This window comes from Xiphophorus hellerii, chromosome 9, assembly GCF_003331165.1.
Source record: "Xiphophorus hellerii strain 12219 chromosome 9, Xiphophorus_hellerii-4.1, whole genome shotgun sequence".
Classification (NCBI taxonomy): Eukaryota; Metazoa; Chordata; class Actinopteri; order Cyprinodontiformes; family Poeciliidae; genus Xiphophorus; species Xiphophorus hellerii.
This window is the reverse complement of record NC_045680.1, coordinates 21,392,089-21,414,684: the sequence shown is the minus strand read 5'-3', so window position 1 is coordinate 21,414,684 and position 22,596 is coordinate 21,392,089. Positions and strand designations below refer to the sequence as shown.

Sequence of the window (22,596 nt, the reverse complement as noted above, 5' to 3'; positions counted from 1 at the left end):
GTTTTCTTGTTCTAGTTTGACATTCACATAAAAGTGTCTGCTCTGGCAGGCTATCAACTCCTTGTTTTATTAATAATAAACAACCTAAAATGTGCTGCTTTTTAAGAAACTAACAGCTGCATTAATTAAGCAGCATCGTCTCACTGAAGCTGTGTCATCCTTTAACTTTTAGGTCGCATCGCAAGAGAGGGAAGGAAACAGAGGAGGTCCAGGGGGGGCAGGAGAGGTGCAGCGCCTTGGAAAAGTATTTGTCAGGGTTTTATATAGCAGACAGAAACATAATAGCAGATATTTACTTGCATTAAAAACACAAAACCTTTTCCTCCTTCTCTGACAAAGACTCATAAATTTCCAAAACATTATCTCTCTTACTATTCTGGTAGCTAGTAAATAAACGTATTTTTTGGAAACTTGAAATAAATCAGAGATTTTTTTTTTGTCTGAATACAAATTAAAATCTTAATGTAAACTTTTGGCTTCAACTGTAAAATAGCCCTTCTGTGTCATTTTTAAGGATTTTGCTGTCTTTATCTTCCCATCAACTCTGCCCAGCTTCCTTATCCCTGCTGAAGAAGTATCCCCACAGCATGATGCTGCCACCGCTGTGTCTCACATTGGGTGTGGGGATCAGGATAACGTGCAACGTTAGCTTTGTTTAAACACATAGACGTGGATGTATGCCAAAACTACCCCTTTGGTCTCATCTGACCAGACTGCCTACTTTGTTGGGATTGGAGTAAACGGCAAGCAGAACTACTTAAAGCTTTCTGTCAATAGCTGCTTCCTTCATGACATTCTTCCAGATTTGTAGATTGTTAATGTTTTCTCGCACTTGAGCTGTTTTTAGCTGTTTAGCTATTTTTTCTTCTATGATTAGTGCTCTCTTTTTCCAGCTTGTCAATTTAGGTCAACCAGCCAGATCTTGGTAGGTTTACAGTAGCACCATGTATGTTTCACTTTTAGATTATGAGTGGACAGAGCTCTGTGAGATATTCAGACCTTGTGATTTTGTTTTATCACCTCAGCCTGCTTTAAACATTACCAACTCTCGCCCTGATCTGTCTGGTGTGTTCCTTGCTCTTTGTGATGCTAATTGTTTACTAATGTTCTCTCAAAAACCTCTGAGGCCTTCACAGAACGATGATAATGTTGCAACCAGGTGGACACCGTTGTGACTTGTGACTCATTCGTAAATTGAATATGAAAACCAAAAATAATTTTCTATTCTCTTTCACTTTATGTTTCTTTATCATAATATATCTTGGAAAAAAAACGTTTGTGGTTGTAATGTGATTTTTTTTTTTTAAAGTTCAAGTGACGTATGATTTTGCAGGGAACTGAAATAGAGACTGAAGTAGAGATAAGCAATGCCTCGGGCTTAGCAGACTGTAAAAATACAAAATATTACCAAGTCATGTTGGTCTAGTTCCTAGTGCAAATATCTTAGTACACTTGAAATAAGACAAAACTACCTCAAAAGTATCTTTTCAATAAGATATAAGAGCCATGTCAATCATTTCTCAATATTGATAAAAAAGTACTTGTTCCATTGGTAGATTATTTCACTTATTGCAAGACATTTTTCCCATATTACAAGGAAAATATTCTGCCAATGGAACTAGAACTAAACTAAGAAATTGACTTAAAACAAGCTTCTATATCTCGCTGAAAAGTTACTTATAAGTTAGTTTTACCTTATTTTAAGTCTACCAAGACATTTGCACTAGAAACCAGACCAAAATAGGCTTTGTGTTTTTGCAGTGCATGAACATGGTTAAAGGTTAAATATGAAAATCTGACCAGCGTGGCAGACTGATTTTGTAGCAACTGAAGCTGAGGTTCTTCAGGTGACGGTTGAGTAAATGGCAGAGTTCAAAGATTACAACTTTCTGCTGGCTGTTCAACCTCCCTAGATAGCAGTTCTCATACAACCCATAAGTTTGCCCTCAGTTGAGTCATAATTACATGTAAAATCAACACACAGGCACGCAAGAAGAGCGATGCATCGGCCAAGCGCACGGCGTCGCTGTGATTAATGTGTGACACGTAGCAGTCCGATAGTTTTTTCCCATCACATTCGTCTCCACAGGGCTGTGAAACAAAGGGCTGAGATTAAAAAGCTCTCATTCAGACCGACTCATTAGTCTTTTCTCACTCTCTCCCTTTCTTCATGATCCTTCTCTGCTCCGAGTTTCACACATCCAGGACAAGGTCATGTCGGAGTCTGAGGAGTGGGAGGAGAGGGGAGAGGGAGGATGTCTGAAGACCGACGGGCGGGGGGACGAGGGGAGTGTCCTGCAGGGATTTTCACATCAGTAAAGCAAGCGTTTATATCCTAATGAAGATCAGCGATTCAGCAGGGCTATTTTCCTTTAAATTCAGCTTCTCTGGCGAGACAGAAACTAGACAGCTGGCTAGAAACGAGTGCGAGCACAGCAAGAAGAAGAAGAAAGGAAGAAAAAAAAATAGGCTACAGGTCCCACAAGCAACGCACGCCAACGAAGTTCCTCATTCCCACAGACAAGCACGTTCGAAGTGCGTGTGTGGTACGTGATTGCGTTTGGCTTTCATCACCCATCTCCAAGTGATTGCATGTACTTGAGTGCATCTTCTGGGAAGACTGACCCAGATCAGAGGAAAGATGAATACATCCTGTGTGAGCAAAGCTTTGTAGCTGAGCAAATCCTTCATTCCACTTGTACAAAAAAGAGATACAAATAAAGACAAGGTGATTTGTGTGTGAAAAGGGGTGTGCAGGGGTGTGTGTGTGTGCGTGTGTGTGCAGATGAAAAGAGAAAGACAGCGAGAACAAACCCTCAAGTCTCAAAGCGGAAAGCAAACCATTCATCTTCCCTCTCATATGCTCTTCTGGGCTTCTATCCCAGCAACGATGTGTGTGTGTGTGTGTGTGTCTTCCAAATACGGAGAGCAGACTGAATGATGAACATGATCTCCATTGCAGTAGAACAATGCTTGTTCTAAGTAGGACATGAGAGGCATTCAGCCTTCCCTCACTCTCTGTGCTTGGGACGACCAGCGCTTGTCTGCGGGAGCTGAAGCACGCCGGGCTCAATGAGGCGTCTGTTCCAGGTGATAGTGAGTGTGTGGGACCCCGCGCGCTCGCGCGAATCCATTAAGTGTCATCCCCGACAGCGTCCGGAGTTTTTGCAACATCAATCAGAGGCTTATTTGGAGGAGGCCCCGGCGTCGCTCTAACAGACGGGCAGGTGGCGCCATGCAGCAAGACGCCGTCACCTCTGCCCTGAGGCCAGCCAGGCCCGCTGCTTTACACCTGCTAGCTGCTCGCCTCTGGAGGTTTTCACATCTGGAATCTTCACTGAACACAGCAACCCCACACCTGACTGTTCTTCCATCGGCCTCTCAGCCTATTTTACCAGCCAGTAAGAAAGAAGCTAACAAAACAAACGCAGCTTAAGAAAGTGCATGGTGGCATATGACAGAGTCTATTTACAACCCTTGAACTTTTCAGATTTGTCACATAATAGCTAAAAATTTCTGCATGTCATTTTCAAGTTGTTTTTTTTTTTATTAACCAGCATTCCAGAACAGCATTCCTGAGTGTTACAAAGGAATATAAAGTCCTGCTGAGTCAACACTTTTGCTGCAGCTAGCACACTTTAAACTCAGACAAACTGAGCGAAGAACATCTACGAAGAACAGTTTTCAAGTCTTGCCACTTAATCTCAGTAAGAATAAGTCTGGACTTTGACTGGGCCATAAAACTTTGATCTAAACTATTCTAGCACAGCCCATGGTGTAAAGTTTAGGATCAGTGAACCTGACCTTCAGTCTCAAGTCTTTTTCAGCCTCTAAGTTTCCTTCAGAATTGCTCTGTTTTCTAAAAGGTCCACCTTCCTTTAAAAATCCAGACCAGCTGCCTTGTTCCTGCTGAACAAGCATTCCCACAGCATAATGCTGCCACCATGTTCTACTCAGGTGAATGTGTTCTCATAGTAATGTTAGTTTTCAACCACTCAGCACTTACATGCCAGCCAAAATGTTCAGTTTTGGTCTGATCTGACCAGAGCACCTCCTTTGATATATTTCATGTCTTTTATATGACTTGTTACAAACTTTAAATGTGGATTCCTTTCAACAATCATTTTTGAAAATGCTACTTTAAGCTTATCAACTTTATCCCTGACCTAATATTAATTTTTCACTAATGTTCTCCAACAAACATCTGAGGCCTTCACAGACCAGAAGGCCTCAGATGTGACCTTACTACAAAGGTCACATCTGGAACCAACTGGTTGCACAGATTTTTATTTAGGTGTATCAGAGTAAAAGGGATTGAATACAAAGGGGATTGCTACATTTTACTTTGAATAACTTTTAAAAACTAAAAAAAAAAATCCTTCCACATTACAATAATGCAATTTGTTTTGTTGATCTATCAAATAAAATCCCAACAAAGTTTATGAATGTAATTTAACCAAATATAAAAAAAAGGGGGTATGAATTGTTCTGCAAGTCAATCTAAGAACAGAAGAATTTGATAAAACATTGAATTCTGGTAGGTTACTAAAAACAAGTAAAAAATAAAATCAGAATTTATTACAGTCAAGATCCTAATAAAAAAAATAGATTACTGTGTTTGGAATAATTCGTATCTTGAGCAAACGTCGGCCATTTGCTTACCTTTCCTCCTGGAGTCCCGTCTAACGCTGCTGGGCCTGACCGCTGGCTGTAGCTCTGTCTCTGTTGACATCCTCAGGCTCCAAGTGGGCTAGACTCGGCTCCGCTTGGCTCGGCTGGGCTCCGCCGGGCTCCGAGGGTCCAGTTCACAGCGTCGGTGCCGGCTGTGGGTGCGTGGGCGCCGAGTGCGTGCGTCGAGGCGCCGTGTGTGTGTGTGTGGGCACACAGGCTCATGGGAGAGGGATGGGTTTCAGCCCTGACACAACATCCCACACACACCCACGGAGATCTGGAGCGAGAGAGACAGACAGGAACAAACAGGTTTGCTTTTGTTAGGTCATGCTTACCCAGAGCGGGAGAAACCAAGCAAGGGTTATCAGCAGGCATGAGAATGAGCTCGTTTCTGATCTGCCCTGAGTAGAAGTTGCCCATGGTAACAGAGTAGAGAGACCTGCTCTCCACTTTGTGCTTTCTGTCAATAACGCGGCTCAGCAAGGACATTTACTGAAGAACAATCCACCTCTCCAGCACACACTTCATTCTTTAATTACAAAGCTAATTTTTAAGAGTCTGGAAGTGCGACTAATTAACATTTAGACAGAAGTTTTATGCCTGGTGCCAAGTGAGATTTTATTAACCAACACCTCTAAATCAATTAGTCTACTTAGTCCCTCCACATCGCACCATGTTCTGCAGGGCGCTGCTGATGACTTGGTAAGTTGGCTGAAGCAGGAATAAGTCAAGAACAGGCAAATCACCAGCAGTGTTTTGGGTAAGGGAGTGGGGGCAACAAATTATTTACATTACAGCCTTTAGCATCGTAATAAAATCTAATTAGGATCTGGCTAAAAATTCCCCATACCTAATGATGGCGTGTTAGCTGCTACAGCTCTGTATGTCTTTTAGCTCAGCTCGGTTCTTAAAAAGCAGCTGAAACACTCTACAAAAATTTCTTATCAAACAGCTTTTTCTGTAAGGTTTGTTCCCATAATTACTTTGAATCACGTCAAAGACAATCTGTATGTGGTCGGTTGAACAAAATGTTTGAAAAAAAATATCAAACTGCGCCTGTTTTGTACATTATAGATTTTTTTTAACCTAGTTAATCTCATGTTGGAGCATCATACCAAGGTCCATCTGTAGAAACTTTGCTTGGGACACAAAATATGCTGCTGTTAAGGGTAAATTGTGAGTATGGGTGAGTAATATTGGGATGGGTTAGTCCCTGCCAGAGCCAAATTCCAGCACTTTGCTTTTGCTCACACACATCAGTTTTATTTCCTGTTTTCTTCATAAATTAACCTTGTTTTGTAGGTTTTGACTGGTTGCCATGCTAGTAACATATGTTTGTCAAGGATTATGTTTGTTTACACACCAGGATGACAGCAAAATATAATCAAAAATATGAAGTCAAATATCAAATATCACCATTTCTAAAAAGGAAAAAAATCCACAAGTTCTAATCTCAATAAATACAGTATATTAAAAATGAAAACAGAAATATTTAATGGTGAAGGAAGATTACAAAAATACTCATTTTTACCTTGCTCATTTCTTAAAACTCTGGCCGCACATTGTAATTGCCCATATAATCTTTGCTAAAGACCCTGAGCAGAAATCATGCCAGAAGGCAGAATTACGCGCCTCTTTCTTCAACACCGACACCGGTTGAACTCTCTGAGCCTGGTGAGCCCTGGAGCCCCATCACTCTGCCCCTTTGGGAGCCCATCTGCCTCTACTCTAATCTGAAGTGTTGACTGGCAGTGACTGCATAACCCGGCAGCCAAAAGCACTCAAACTCACAGTTTGTTCTCCTTTTCACAAACATGCACGTTTACGAGCACACTTGAAGAAAAGCTCCTTTCTTTGGCGAGAGATACCGAGGAACAAAAACAGCAAGGCACAGCTGCAAGGTGACAAGCCACATAATGAAGTTGACTACTCTCCGAGATGTTCGTCCCCACTTCTTAAGACTACCGGTCTCGACCTCTCTCTCTCTCCTTCTCTCTCATTCTCCGGCAAACGGCGACCGAGTGCAGAGCAGAACAAAACCAAATGGCTGGTGTTTCTTGGGGAAGAGGGAAATCTCTCTCATACTGTGCCGCCCCCTCTCCACGGCGTTTCAGCCTGAATAGGAGGCCCCTGTAAGCCTCGGGCGAGAACAGATGAATTGAGAGGCTTTTAATTTGCTGCAGACAGAACAGAACAGAGTCCATTTAATTCTGCCAGCAGAGGCCATGTCGGCAAAATGCTGACAATATTCTTTATCTGGTCCAAACACACTGGAAAAGTGTGAGTCACTCCAATTACAGGCATTATCAGCAGCACTGTTCCACCAAATGGATGGCGAGAGAGCGAGTATGAAGAGAGAGGGGTTAGTGGGAAGAGAAATGAACAGAGTGGAAAGAAAATGAGGAGTGAGGGAACATAGAGTGGGTGAGTAAGATAATGAGCAAAAGGGGTAAAAGGGGAGAGAGAGAGAAAAAAAAGCAAGAAGAAGTAAATTCAGAATAGACAGGATGGAGTTTGAGGAGCCTCAGCTTTCATCATGAGCAAGTCCCCATCTGATCTTGCCTTTCCAGACTCTGCCTTACTGGGGTTTTTTTATCTTCTAGGTGTCAAGTCTTTAAGACACCATGCGGAGTTAAAGAAAAGCAGCTCGTTAGTCCAAAATCCAGACATCTCAACCTCATCGGAAGAGCAAAAACTAAGCAGTTTATTAGAATTAAAAAAGAACCGGAGTAATTTACCAGTCAACTGGCTTTGTTGTTTACCTCTGTTGTTAATTCACTGGATCAGTTCTGACCTGGGAATAGTTGATGAAGTACTGAGCAATCTGAATTTGATATATTTTATTAATTCTTCCTAACATAAAATGCAAACTCCCCTGGATGCTGTTTTATGCACATTGTTTCCAATGTTGCAAAAATGAAAGAATCAGATGTTTTGATGCATAAAATGAAATATCTTGTAATCTGTTATTTGAAAACATCTAGGAAGCAGACTGGAGCACATATTTTCTTTTACAGTCAATGTTTGCAACATTTTATCGTCAAAATAAAGCAAAGTTTAACAGGTTTTTGGATTTGTTTTTGGACGCGTTTCAGGTGCTGAACATTTAGAATATGAAAATTTCATGATATCGATGACATTATAAATTCTTCAAATGAAACAATTTTAACAAATTGGATCCAATTGATTTTGAAAATAAAATAAAAAACTCTTCTGCTTCAATCAGAAATTCAGAATTGACAGGAATTTATCGCATTTTATTATTTTTCTAACCCAAAAGCACATTAAGGCTGCACAATAAATCCCGGTCATATTTGTGTGCTAAATCTAGCAATCTCAAAGGACTATTTGGACACAATAGAACATTATCTCTTACTAATAGTTTTAGTGTCGGACATTGTTTTCTAATATATATTTATAATTTATTAGTCCAGTCGGACAGACTTTTAACTAACCTTAATGCCTAAACATGATCCATAGTTTTGGTGTGATGCTAAAGGTCACAGGTTTGAATTCCTAACCTAAAGCTGAACAGTCTTATCTAATGGCATCAATATGATAAAAAGGTTTCAGTCATGACCAACTCCAGACCTGACTTCAATTTAAGACAGAAAACCTGAGACTAAACTTGAGGGGGAAGAAGAAGTGAAAACCTCTGAAAACTCGTGCCAAAACACACGTTAGTTACTATGAACAGCGTGGTGGTGGTTTGACCTGGAATCGGCTCATGAGCTAAATGTGGCAGCGGAGCAGGAAGTGAACACGGCTTAGCGGGTCTGGATTTAGACGGCAATCTGATGCCGAACCAGCGGAGCCGCAGAGGGGAGAAGAGGAGGGGCGAGCGCTAAATTGGACGGCCGTAACTGCCAGCAGGCGCCGGGCGGGAGGGTGATGTGAAGATCTGCATATGCGCGTGTGTGAACCACCCCCCATCCCTTGTGCGCTACTGTATGTGTGTGTGTGTGTGTGTGACTCCACAAATTAAATGCTGCCAACAGGAGCTTAGAGCCCAGAAATCATCTGTAGCTATAGGAAAGCCTGCCAGACAAGTCAAAAGAAAAAAGAAAGAGGGGCACTGGCTCTGTACGCTGTTCCCCTTTCTTCCACCTTCTACTCTCAGAGTAATTGCATTCTGTCCATCAGACTCAGTTAAATTAGTGGCTCCACTCATTCAGCTCTCCTGCCATCTCAATAATGAATTATCAAATCATAGAGACCACCTATATGCCAGTTTTCTCTGTACATGTGCGCCGTCTGTCTCTTCGAAGCCATCGAACCTTTGTACCCTGACACCACCGCATCAAGTCCTTATCTCATTCCACCTTTGAGCTCAGCTCGCTGATGAGCAACCATGATAGCCATTTTTAAAGGTTAGCATGTGTTCTGTTCTGAAACACATCAGATGCTTAACTATTTAACAGTAATGCAGTCTTAATCAAAACTCAAGTGGTTAAAAGCCCAGTTAAATATCAACAAGCCGACCACACACACACACCCATGCACACAACTCAAGAAGAGGAATAATGTCAATTAATGTTTGCTTTACCCAAAAACAGGACAAGAAACCAGGGATATAAAACCTACCCGCTTATGGGCAGCAGAAGATAAAATACGTCCAGCTCAGGAGACACACAGAAGAGGGGAATGAAACAGACCGTAAAAGAAGAAAAGTGAGGAATAGGGGCAAAAGATCAACTAATGGAGGTTGGAAGACATGACGTGTTATGGGTGGGTGAGATGTAAAAATCACCAGGACAAATGGAGATATATATATATAAAGACACGTGCAGAGTGGATCAAAGTTCAGTGTCACACCCAGAGACATCTGTGGCTTATCACCGTACTTTGTCTCTTTCCATGTCCTTCATCCAAACCAAACATCTATCTGACGATGGGAGCAGAAATTACGTCTTTGAGGACTTGATAGCTAAAGTCTGCCATCTTCTTTCGAACAATTTAAGCCTTAACATATTAAAAAACTTAACCAATGTTTTTGGTCTTCATTAGCTCACTAAGGCAAAGGTCATTTGTAATTCACAAGCTGACTGTGTGAACTGCAGCCTCAGTTTCCTGTTCCTGTTCTTAGATAGCAGAGGTCGTCTGCTGCTGTAGATGGGATTCTTTGGTTACAACAGATGATTTATTGAACTACTCATTCCTTTCTATTATCTCAAACCAGCCTGTCCAGAATCCTTTTACGTCAGCACAGAATCTTCTTCCAGACAGCTGCTGTTAACTCAGTATAGTTTCTGAGACACGGTTTTGCATATAAACCATAGAACTGATCAGATCAGTCCCGTCTGGCATCAAAAAAACATGCCACACTGAAAGTCAAGCTCTTTTTTTATTATTATTTAAATGTCTTTTAATAAACTAAATTTGTTTCATGATGTTAGAAAATCCTGTAATAGAGATATTATTTACAATATCTGGTGTGATAAATCCACATTTTTGTCCCTCTTCTCCCAGCCATCTATGGTCCCAACTCTTTGTAATCTTCAATATAACAGTAATGCAGACTTAATCAAAACTCAAGTGGTTAAAAGCCCAGTTAAATATCAACAAACACACAGACCACACGCACACAAATGCAGCGCAATCTGTGTCAGCTGTGGGCATTTACTGCAGGGTGACACTAAAAGTGTGAACTCATGACCCTTGTAATATATTAGCCAGAAGCTAAAGCGTTCCAAACAGGCCTTTGCAACATTAACTGATGACAATATTTTGCCAATATATTGTTCAGTCCTGTTGCCCATTGATCATTTTACACTATGCTGTTTTGGAACAACTGTTTGCAACAGAGAGAGAATTAGCAAGTATGCTAACAGTCTACATAATAATGAGCCACCAGAGCAGCTAATGAGGTTAACTTAGATCGCTGACATAAACTCTATTTGGAAAAATTAGGACACTAGTTTCAAAGAGAAACATTCAACCTTTTGCAAATGAGGATTTCCAAAGCTATTTTCAACAAGGCTGTGGATAATAATAACTTCACAGAATCTCACTCGCAAAAATTTAAACTATTCTTTTACAGCCAGCGTCAGACATGCCACCTGACACTGATTTTACAGTAGTGTAAGTAAATACAACCCCTAAGACTAAAGCTATAATAATTATGGCATATTGATAGACTAAGAAACATTTTCTTTCCCTCCACTGCAATAGTAGTTACAAAAAGAAGTAATAAATCTACTCAAACTGTTACATTTTTGCCCAAGGTTTGCAGATCTAGTTGTCTTAAAGTTAAAAAACTTCACTCTGATGACATGTTAGCACGTACAGTATCTTGTTGTGACGTTTAAGTCTGTGTCACTGCACGCATGACCCGAAGCGTCCAGCAGCTCATGCGGGTGAAATCTGACCAGCACAGAGTGCGATAGATTCAGGGCTGGCCGGCCGTCACCTGTCATGGCCGATGGAGCTGAAAACCTGACGAACCTGGTCGGGGGGCTCAGCGACTCGTGCAGCTCTTGCCTAAGAAAGAGGTTGTTAACCTCTGGATGCTGAGCAAAGACGCAGCAACGTGGGTCAGTGCAGCCGTCACCAGCTGAGAGGCAGCTGTCCAAATGCAGACATTCAAAGTTCTACAAACCGAAGTCCAACTAGCTCCATGTACTGGCGCTGCAGAATTTTTGACACGTATATAAATAGTCGAATTCACTACTACATCACATTAGCATATCTGGATTTGAAATGATTCCTCTATAGGAGGAGGCAACATTTATAAATGTGCCTCATACCAATAACGCCCTAAAGCACCACAGAGGAAGTCATATACGGTACCTTGAAAAAGTAGCCCTAATTCCCAAAACTTTTACACTTGTGTTCGCATTCCAGCCACACACTCCAATACATTTTATGTGGATTTCATGGGACTCAAATTAGTGCATTTGTATTGAGTCTATACTTTGCAGAGAAACCATTTGCTGTAATTCCTGCCTTGTACATGTTGAGAGTGAAAATGTTCCCCTCTTTGCATAAAAGAGGGGAATTCTGTAAACAGAATTATCCTTCAAAAAAAGGACTAGTTGTGACCAAAGCACTAGACTAAAAACCTTTGTCATCCAGCTTTTGGCAGATAGAGAGCAAAAAGAGAAAAACGATAAATCATGCAAATGTAAATCATTGAGCTCGTTTTAATTTACTATGCAATTAATCGAGTAATTGCTTATTGCGACGGGCCAAGGTATGAATACTTTGTGCATGTATGAATCCTGCACTCAACCGTTTTTGAGTGCATGGTTGTGGTCTTATGTGTCTCTGGGTTGCCCTTTAAAGGTCTGACATAGACACTAGTCACAACAAACACTTCTTTTCAATGCACTTTTTGCTGCTTTCCGCTGGATAAATACACCAACGCCACGATCACGAGTGTTCAGCATGCAATTAAAACTGGTCACCAGTCGGGACAACAGCAAGCTGCAACGGAAACGTAGAAACATGAGGCGCTGAGCCGCTACGAGAGCCCTACATGACTCCCTGCCTGCATGAATGACAAGAGGGAGCAGTCAGCAGAGGCCTCAGAAGGAAAAGGTAAACATACGTTCACGCTCACATGTACTGTACTTCCCCACCCACAATGACATGCCAGGAATAGGATGACAGACACATGTGCCGAACCCAATCTAACAAAATACACACACACACACACACCATCATCATCTTCACCTAACCTATTTACAGACACCAAGCTGTAGATATCAAAGAGCTGCACTGTCTATGGGGAATTCCTCCTTTTTCATGTTTTCAGGGGAAATAGATGAAAACGAATCTCGTTTTCCCTGCACCTCCCCAGTGTACGAGAGGGGGTGCGTGTGTGTGTCTCCTCTGCCTTGTTAATGTGCTAAAATGTAAATCCATTCCTATTCAGAAGTCTGTGAAGCAGTCTCTTTTATGCAAAGAGGAAGCAGCAGTTTTGCTGACAGATTGTGGTTATGCCTTTATTAATAAACCCACACTCTGATTCCACCTCTCTGACTGCACCTCTACGTTTCGTCCTTCAGATCTACGCCACTCACCCCAGTGATTAACGCAAGCAAAACACACTTGCTGGGGTTTAAGACTCAATTCGGGGTCTAACTGGTAACATAAGCAGTGAGGTTTTATTCAGATGGGGTCTTTTCTTTCTTCTCGTTTCTTAAAGTTATCAATTCAGATGTCCCTTCATTCTGCCACAGACGCCTGCGTGTTACTCATCTTCCTCGACATAAAGCATCTTGTGGAGCCAGAGGTTTGCCTCCACCCCCACTGGGAATTATTCAGTGATTTGTGGCTGCTTGTAGTAAGCAGAAACGGGCCACGTAAGCAATATGGAAATTGATTTTCATGACCGCCAGAGCACATTATAAACACATACCAGGAGCTGCACCCATGACCAACACTTCCTCATGCCTTCAGATACACATTAGTACAATTTTATATATTTTGATGGGGGTTCTAAAGGGTTTAATTTTATGGTTGAGCAGAGGATGAACGCATGAATGATAGCGGCTGAGTAATGTGGAGTTAAAATGCCATCACTGCCATTCTGTGGTATTTATTATAATGTTTGAAGTGACAATAAAACAGAAGAAAAATAATTTTCTTTGGCTACAAATCTATCACTCCATAGAGTGATAGTCAGTGCCTCAAACATAAAGACTGCTCTATAAATCTAACCTACCATCATCATAAAAGCTGCATCACAAGTCAGTAGTGCAAACTCACCATTAACCAACGCACAATAATTGCTATTCATCATATTTTTAAATGCAGAAAAGTGAACAAATCTGCTCACCATTAGGCACATCTGTTCAACTGCTTGTTAACACCAATAGCTCACCAACCAATCACATGGCAGCAACTCTTGGTGACAACGACTTGCTGAAGTTCAAATCTCGCATCCCAGTTGGGAAGAAAGAGGATTTAAGGGACTTTGATCATGGCATGCTTGTTGCTACCAGACATGACGGTTTTAGTAGTTCAGAAACTGCTGATCCACTGAGATTTTCATGAACAAATGCCTCCCAGATACACACAGAATGGTCTGTAAAGAAAAAAAAATACCCAAAGAGCAGCAGATCTGTGAGCAAAAATGACTTGTTGATGTCAGAGAAGAATGGGTAATCTGATATGAGATGTTGTAAAGGCGAATGTAATTCAAATAACTCCTTATTACAATCAAGGTATGCAGAACACAATCGCTGATGCTACAATTTGCACAGGTTTAATAAGACTGGATAGGAGAAGATCAGAAAAAAGTTTCCTAATCTTGATTTCAACATTCAGTTTAATTTATTAAATAAACACTCCACAGATGGGTGGACCCAGTGGTTATGAGTGTGCATCTTCATGAACTGATTTTCAACAACCTCAGATGGAAACTCGAGCTCAGCTTCAACAATGCCAAAACTGAGCTGGCTCACTTCAGCATTTCCATCTCAGGGGGAAATCATTCCTCTAGTGGCTTAAGGGACTTGATTTAAAAAGAATATATATAAATCTCAAAGCAAAAACTTGATGCTTAATTTTTTCACCCAAAACTGCATACTAGCTAGAGGATCATGCATTTCATGTGTGCATGTATTGCAACAGACAACATGCTTCAGTTTGAAAAGAGATGGAAAAAGAACAACAATCCCAGGAAAACAACTGCAATTCTGATTGTAGGAATGGGCATTTTTTGTTTAGTGAAAATGTTCCAATTGTGATAAGAAATTAGATTTATCATGACAACAATAACTTTTAAGTAATGTTTGAAAATCCCCAATAACTGACTGCATAGTCAGAATTACTTATACTATTTTCCCCACCGTTGGCGCCATGACAGGATCAATACATTTGAAAATATGATTAAATACATTTTGTGTGTGTAATTTTGTAATAAAAAAAATCCCGATACTTTTACCTGCTATCTGCAACTGGGGACCTGATGAAAGCCATTATAAAAATGATTATGCTTTTTGTAAAATCAACATTTGTGCACATGGATTTTTGACCGCAGTGACATGCAGTTAAAGTCATAAAGCTTCCAATAAAGGAAAACTGCAAAGGCATTGTAAGCGTCTTTTATCATCACTGTCATTGTTATAACACCAAATATTGAGATAAAACTTTACTGGTGGGCAATATTGACCTATTTCAAAGTGATTCACCTGGAGACCTTTAAAATCTTTTCTATTACAGCAACAACAAGGCATTATCCTGAACCGTAGAGAAAAAAAAAGTGTCGAAAGAGGAGTGAAAATAATTTTAATGATGAAGCAGGCCATATTTCTAAGCTCTTATTTTATGCACATATTTTCACAAACGTCCAAATAAAAAATTGGGTTCACGCTTTAATTATCCAGACAACATCCCGATACAAGAAAAAAAATTATGAATTGGTGGACTTTTTCATCTTATAACAGCTACAAGGAGCTGCCATGGCTTCAGATTAACTGAAGACAAAGAAATACTGTCAAAACACAAACATGTTCTGTATTATAAACGGGCCCACTAGTGTAATCAAAGGTATTCAGTCGACTTTTTACATAAACATCTTTTTTTTTTTCATTCTGAGATGAAAACACTGCATTGACTATAGATGGTTGGCAGGAATGTGTGTGTGTGTGTGTGTGTGCGTGCACATTTGTCATGGAGGAAAGAAGGAGGCACAGCTGTTGCTGTTGACTTGAGAAGGAGGCCTCAAAAAAGAAAATCCTGAGAACGTGTGGTGAGTTGCAAGTCTTTCCGATTACTCAATAATCAAGTTATTATTCGATAAAATACGTGTTTGCTGAAATATTCAGCAGCTTTTGCTCTAACAGAGACGGACTGAAAGCTTCCCAGGAAATGACAAAAGGAAAAACAAACAGACTTTTCTGAGGTTACCTGCTGCATTCATCCTGAGCCGTCAGTAAAAGCGTTCTGCTCGTCAGGAGAAGCAGTCGTTCCAAATTTTGCGCACTGTGATAGTTGCCAGGTAAAAATATCCACTCAACATGATTTAGATCCCTCACGGCCCCTCTAAAGCCCCCTCACTGAGCCCTAAATGAGTGATGAATTCGCCCCATCTGTGGAGAGGAGGAGAAAATACGAGGACTCTGATGCATAAAAACAGAGCCAGAGTCTACCCGAGCACAAGACTGAGACTTAATGAGGGATGCAATCATCAATTATTCAAAACACTTAATCATGACCGCTGCACAGCATTGTTGCACGAAAACACACATGCACACACAAAACAAACACACACCACGTCTTATAAAAGCATGTAGAAAGCAAAGATCATGGATTTTGAGCTATAATTGGAAAAAAAAAACTTTCTTTACCTCTTAAACACTGATTTTGTCGCCCAATTCAAATAAACACAACCAGACTTTTAAAAACACAAACATAATGCTCCTCTGTCACTTCAGTTTGTATACATGTTATTAATCAAAGGTAAAACACATCAATCAGGCATAAAATGATGACCACTTGACTTTCAGAGATGGTGTTTTGTTTTTCTTTTTTTTACTCGTTTGCTGTCACAATAGGCCGAACCCATTGAGATATTGAGTCCACTAGACTACTGGAGGTCTGCTTTGGCATCTGCAACCACCGGCTTCACCTTCTGCTCTATGTGCTCACCAGGTAACAGCCACATGATGCAAACAAAAACATGATTCATCAGAACAGAGCACCATCTCCCATTGCTCCAAGGCAGGCCAGCTCACAGCTTGGCCTGGGCAAAGAAAACGTTAAACTTACATTATACGGCGCACAGCTTTCTGTAACTAGTAGAAAATTAATGAATATTTACAATTCAAAGACATGATTAATCTTCTCCCTTGCTCTTCTCTTCCAATACTCCCCACCCCTCTGATCTGCTCCATACTTTGGTTTTTAAATGTTCTGCCACAGATCGGGTACTAAATTACCTCTTCCTGCCATTGACACTTAACTGTGATTTATGTGACAATTTGAATACAATTGGAAAAAAAAAAATCTAACATTATTTTTAGTCTATTTCAAAATTCCTCATTTATTATTCGATATGTTATTAAATTGGCGAATCTCATTAAAATCTGAATCATGCATAAAAATGTCATTATTACAATTACTTGTTGGTTTCTATGCTAAAGCATTTAATAAAATAACTTAAAATGCAGCTATGTCTCACTGAAGAAAAACCCAGGTAATACTGTAGATCGATTGATCGATCGATCGATCTACAGTATTCCAGAACAGTCAGAGCTATGCTCTGATACAGCATGATACTATGATCTGATACTACTGCTTCAATACCTGCTAACTAACATGTTGTAATAACAGAATAAAGGTAATCCCATACAGTAATAAGAGCAGATATAATCCCACACTACCCACACCATGAAATTTCATGAGCAGCAGGATTCTGTCAGACACCTGGTTTCAACATAAATACATGTTAACGGTGTCAGAACATGACTGATTGATAAAGTTCAAGCGGCAGCACCTGCAGACATCTGTTCAAGCTAAACAGATGTTTTCAGCAGCTGGCTTTACATCAGCTACAGTAGAAGACAGCGAGTACTCAACCCTCAACATAAAGTAATGCACTCAATGAGAGAAATAAACACAGAGAGAAGAAATATATGAGATTTAATAAATTACAGATAAAAACTCTTACTCATGTGACAAAGAAAAATGTAAACTAGTCTGATGTGTCCACAAATGAAATGTGATCTAATCCGTCTCCTTTTATAATGCAACAACTTAAAGTGTTGTACTCTATACATTTGATTGGACTGCCAACACGGTTACTATGTCAAACTGACATAATCCTACAAACTCAGTAAGCTCCATAGCTCAGCTTATAAACTCGGCTTCAGTTTTCTCAAAATCCAAATCAGCAGGTTGTTAGAAATCACATTTGTAGCATACTATTATCAGAAATCAGGGTTTTCCTCAGTGTATTATAAGCCTGGCGGGCCACCAGGCTTTACCTGTGCCCCCACCAGGCCTAGTGCTGTTGATTTATTAGGTTATTATTTATTAGGTTTCTTTTAATGACTGTCTTTTTTAAGACTTTATAGTTGGCCTGGGCAAAGGTATTAATATTACAGTCTTTGGAAAAATGCATAACTATCAGATGATATTTTAAAATTTCCTGTCAACTTTAAACATTTTTTAACTCAAAAACATGGCGGCCGGCTGGATGACTGCTGTGGGGCCCTGAGCACCGGACTTAACAAGTTTTCTGGGGGAGACCCTGGAAATGATAAATTAAAAACTGCTTCATAAAGTAAAGTCAACAAATGAAGCCTTTCCATATGGACCTTACCAGAGGGGCCGCTTTTCATTGGCTGATGCCCATTCTACGTGGTCACGTGCGTGGCCGTCTCACAAACACACTTAGCTTCCCGTTAGCTAAGTACAGCATAATGGCAGAACTGATACAACTTCTACACCTTGAAGCCTGTCTGCTACACAGTCTTACGTTAGCTAAACACATCAATATGCAATGTGTCTGTATCTGACATACACTAAACATTTTTATTTTAGCAGAAAAGGCTTTGGACTAAACTGTTACTCATGTTAGCCACGTTAGCACCAAGTACAGCTAGTCAATCAACCGTCGCTGTGTTCAGGGAAGCGCTGATTAATAATCGAGAAATAAATATCAAGCCTGGAAACTTGATATCGTAACGGACTGAATGTTATGTTTTTAAGGTAATCTTTGCTCGTCTTGCAGGCGGTTGCCACGGTAACAGGTGTGCTTAAGCTACAAAGAGAGAGAGAGAGTAAAAAGGTAGGAGTGGTTTTGAGTTGATCACCTGTTCAGGTTATTTTACTTTTGTTTCCCTTTGCTGTGGCGCATTACAGCCGCTGTAGTTTCTAAACGTTGGACTAATTACCTCGTTCGTTTGAGTTTACGTCATTCACAATAAACATCAATTAGAACAAATATATTTCATAAAATTTTAACAAACAAATGGCTTCTACCGCGGTAATTATGTAAAATTAAATGAATTATATCCCAACTTCAGAAGATTTGCCTTTACCTTTACAGAGCTCTTTGGTTCCTCCTATCAGTCTGTAGCTTCTGTCATCAAACCAAAGTTCAGATCTACCATAACTGACTGACACCTGCTGGCCTCAGGTTTGCAACCAGTTTGTGACTGAGAAACCAGTAACCTCCTCCCAGATGATGACATGAACTTGTTAGTTCCTCTGTCCATTGTAGTAGCTGATATATTGTGAAAATCCGGTAGAAATGATGCGCTAATCGAGTCATGTTTACTAGAAACAACGCGCTGCGAGGCTTTGTGAGACTTGTGGTCACGTGGGTCGGTTGTGGGCGGAGCTTGGTACGGTCCATTGTTGGAAGTTGTGAAAAAAAAAAAATCAAACCCGATGTTAACATCCTGTTTGAAGAACCCCATGACATTTTCCCAAAACCTGACAGATTCAGTTTTTTTGTGGCTTACTAAGACTACAGTAGATATTTGAATACTAATTCAGTGGCCATACAACCATCTCGTTACCATTCTGCCTGTCCTCTTCACTACCCTGCCAACGATTTATTATTTCTCACTCATATTTCTCTAATCTGAAGAATCCTTCACTCTATAGTTCCTGTTTTTTGTGAGGTTTATTTTTTCCTATATTGTTCTCCCTTCAAATGATTCACCACTCACACAGCTACGCATTGACGAAAAAATGGGGAGAGATTTCCAACTCCTTCATTTCCTTTGGCACATTTTATGTTACATTGTAAGTGTTTACATTTAACTGCTGAATTAAGACAAGGTTTACAAAAATGTGTTTGTATGTGTTGTTAAAAAACATGGAAAATTCAACACAAAAATTTCAACCCCTAAGAAAAACAAAACATCTTGTTTTGTTCAACAGATCATTCTAGATTTTCTTCTGCTTGAGATTGTTGAGCGACTTAAGGTTTCTTTTGGCTCAAATTGACTATTAGAAAAACCCTTAAGCTTTTCTAATAGTATGTATCACAGGATGCGCTACTAAATAACAGCTTTTAAAATCTTGTAGCTTTTCTGCCTCTGGGTGTTAGAGCTGTTTCAATCAAACTGCTTATTCACCCAAATGAAAGGATTCAGGAATTGTATGCAGTGCCTATTTGAAAGATGTTACTTCTCAAAACATTGTAGGACAGATTGTTTTGTTGTTGTTTCTGCACAGGCTTTTAGTGGCAAATAGTAAGGCAGTTATCAAGAAGGGGAAGGATTTGATGGCAGCAGAGACGAGACTGAAGTGACTAAGAGAAGCTAAAGTTGCTTTAGGGCTAAATCTTGCACAGGGACAGACTAAAACCTCTTGGCTTGCAAGCCGCCAGCGATCCCCAACTGCACACCCCACTGACAGCAAGTCGAACTGAGACACAATAAGGTAGAAACTCTGTCCAACTGCGCTGCAGGGGAAGGGGCTACGTTCAAACCAGCACCTGGGGGAGACTCCCACAGGGGGTACAAGAGCATCATCTACCCAGCTTTTCCCCTTAATGTCTTCTGCCACAAGTACCCATCAGTCAGTCACAGCTCCTGCTCCTTGCCAGTGTGCCTAACCACCCACACACGCCGTCACACAGTCGCTCGCTGTTCCAGTTAAAACGCAGACAGCCAAACAAAATCAATCTTTACTCAGTCTCTAGCTTTAATAAAGCCTGTTGTTTCTTATTGACTCTGACATGATCAGCTGCCACACAATTTCACATAGAGCTAACCCCGGCTTCAGGTCCATCTCTGTGCCTATCGCTAACACACACCCCGACAGCATCGGTAAGCAGCGAGCGCAAACGTCTGACTGAATCATCATGGGACTGTCAGACACACAATTTGCATGCCTTAAATTTTTTTTATTTTTCATTTGAAGCTCTTTGAACTTTCCACACACACATGCAGTACACACAACATGGTAATGTGCAGAAATCTTGTGCCGCATGAAGAGTCTGAAAAACTTCCCGGAGGTGAGACTTTCTGCCAGTTCTTGAAATAAACCCTTTTAACACCCCGCGGTCTGTTGGGCTGCTGGTCTGTCAGAACTCTCACACAGAGTGGCGGGGCTCTTGGCATTCACTTCCCTGTGGGGATCTGAGTCAATACAAACCTCTTAAAACTCCAAATGCTGTGTGTGTTTCTTCGTATGAGCCCGCTTGTGTGTGTTCCAGATGGAAAAAATAAGGGGAGGGTGGCTGCCGCAATTCAATAGCAATTTTATCCATCTCTGGGTAGTTATCTACATGATATTGTGTTATTCTGAGAAGCATTAGTTAGAAATCCGTACACAGGTAGGAGCATAGCATTAGAGTGAAACAGCCTCACAGGTGCATGCAGGTGGGCGTGTGTGTGTGTGTGTGTGTGTGTGTGCTGAAGGTAATCATGGTGTGCTTAGGCAGAGTCCCACCCCATCAGGGCCCAGCCTCTCAGCGCCATCCATCATACTGTGGCTGCTAATGATACCAATACATACAGCAGCACACAGTGACTGGAAACCAGGGGAGAGGTGTGTGGAAAGGGAAGAAAAAATGAGGAGCACAGAGGATGAGGGGGAGAAAAAAAAGAGTTTAGAGAAAGGTACAGCAGATAACTGAAAACAGGAGCTGAGAAAAATAAACTCCAGTATGTAAGGTTTAACATGTTTAAATTTTTAGAACGATTACTTGCCATGTAATACAACTAGAAATGCACCAAAAAAAACCAAAAAAAAATCGGCTGGTAACCCAAATCAATTATTTTAAGCGTGACCAGCCTTTGTCTGTAATTGGCTAGTCAGAACTATGAAATGGGTGAACGCACCATGACAAGCACTTTCAGGTTTTGCTGAAACTCTCTTCTGTGTTGAAGTGCTTACTGAATGAGGAAGACTTAGGAAGCCATCCCCAGTTTCAGGGCTTTAAAGTCAGACAAAGAATTACATGCGTCCATCGTGTTCTGAAAAAATGTTTGGAGGGATTCAATTTGAGATATCAGGAAGCTAACGTTAGTTAGCCAGTTTCATCTCTTTTTCAATTCGGTCTGTCATGGAGCATGCTGAATTAGGAAATGTGAGGCATTTGGAAATAACAGAGTTAAGGTAAGGGTCTTCTTAATTCATAGGGAAGAGATATTTAGAACTGCTAACCATGTCATACAAGCTTATGCTAAGAAATAAGCCACCAAAGAACTTAAAATGTCAACTCCTGCTTGTTTTGAAACACTAGTCAGATCCTGTTAGGTGCAGAGCTGTGTAACACTGACTGCTCACTCTCTCTTTTGCTGTTAAGAAAAAAATAATGAACATTTATAACAGTTTAAGACTTTTGATGTCACAATAAAATCGCAAAATCAATCAATCGGTATCAGCAACAAAATTTCTGATCACTGCATCTCTAACGCCAACATCAATTTGCATTTGGAGAGAAAGAGAGAGAGAGGGGAGGAACCCTGGGAGAGGTGTGCAAGGGCTGAAAGACCGAACGCAACCAGCATGAAGAGGGAAGGAAATGTACCGTCACAAGCTGAGTGGAAATGTGACGCTGTGACTGGAGTGGGCAATCTGATTTCCTGGTTCTTTACTCCAAGCACACAGCGAATCGCAAGCTCACAAAAACGCACATTGCAAACTAATGAATAAATGCACTAAAAACTAAGAGTACTCTGAGGGAACTATTTTTGCAGTCCTGGAGCAAAGAGCCTGCTGCCACGACCGGTGACTTTAAACACAATTTCCACACATCAAAAATGATGAGGCACAATTGTGCAACATTTGAACATTGAAGTCCCTTTCTTTTCATGACTGCCACACTAATTCTGAAAGTCTTCAGTCAGCAAGCTGAAGAGAGAATAACATTAAGCAAGAACAGTAGAGAGAGGAGTTAATATTTGTAAAACAGCAGCTCTAAAACAAACTTTTTATCTGCTTGAATGTGGTTAAAAATAAAACATGCCTAATTCATATTCAACTCTTGCAAGAGCAGTTACAGGACAG

The 22,596-nt window shown here is 40.6% G+C and overlaps 1 protein-coding gene across 13 annotated transcripts in view; it reads right to left on the bottom strand.

Annotated features, from left to right (window-relative positions):
* Positions 1 to 22,596, bottom strand: part of dab1a (DAB adaptor protein 1a) — a 256,990-nt gene that overhangs the window by 68,964 nt on the left and 165,430 nt on the right. For all 13 annotated transcript variants that reach the window (XM_032572408.1, XM_032572409.1, XM_032572410.1 and 10 more), the window contains one exon: positions 4,663 to 4,948. In XM_032572408.1, coding sequence (XP_032428299.1) covers positions 4,663 to 4,732 — 70 coding nt within the window. In that variant the 5' untranslated portion in view covers positions 4,733 to 4,948. The remainder of the gene's footprint in view (positions 1 to 4,662; positions 4,949 to 22,596) is intronic.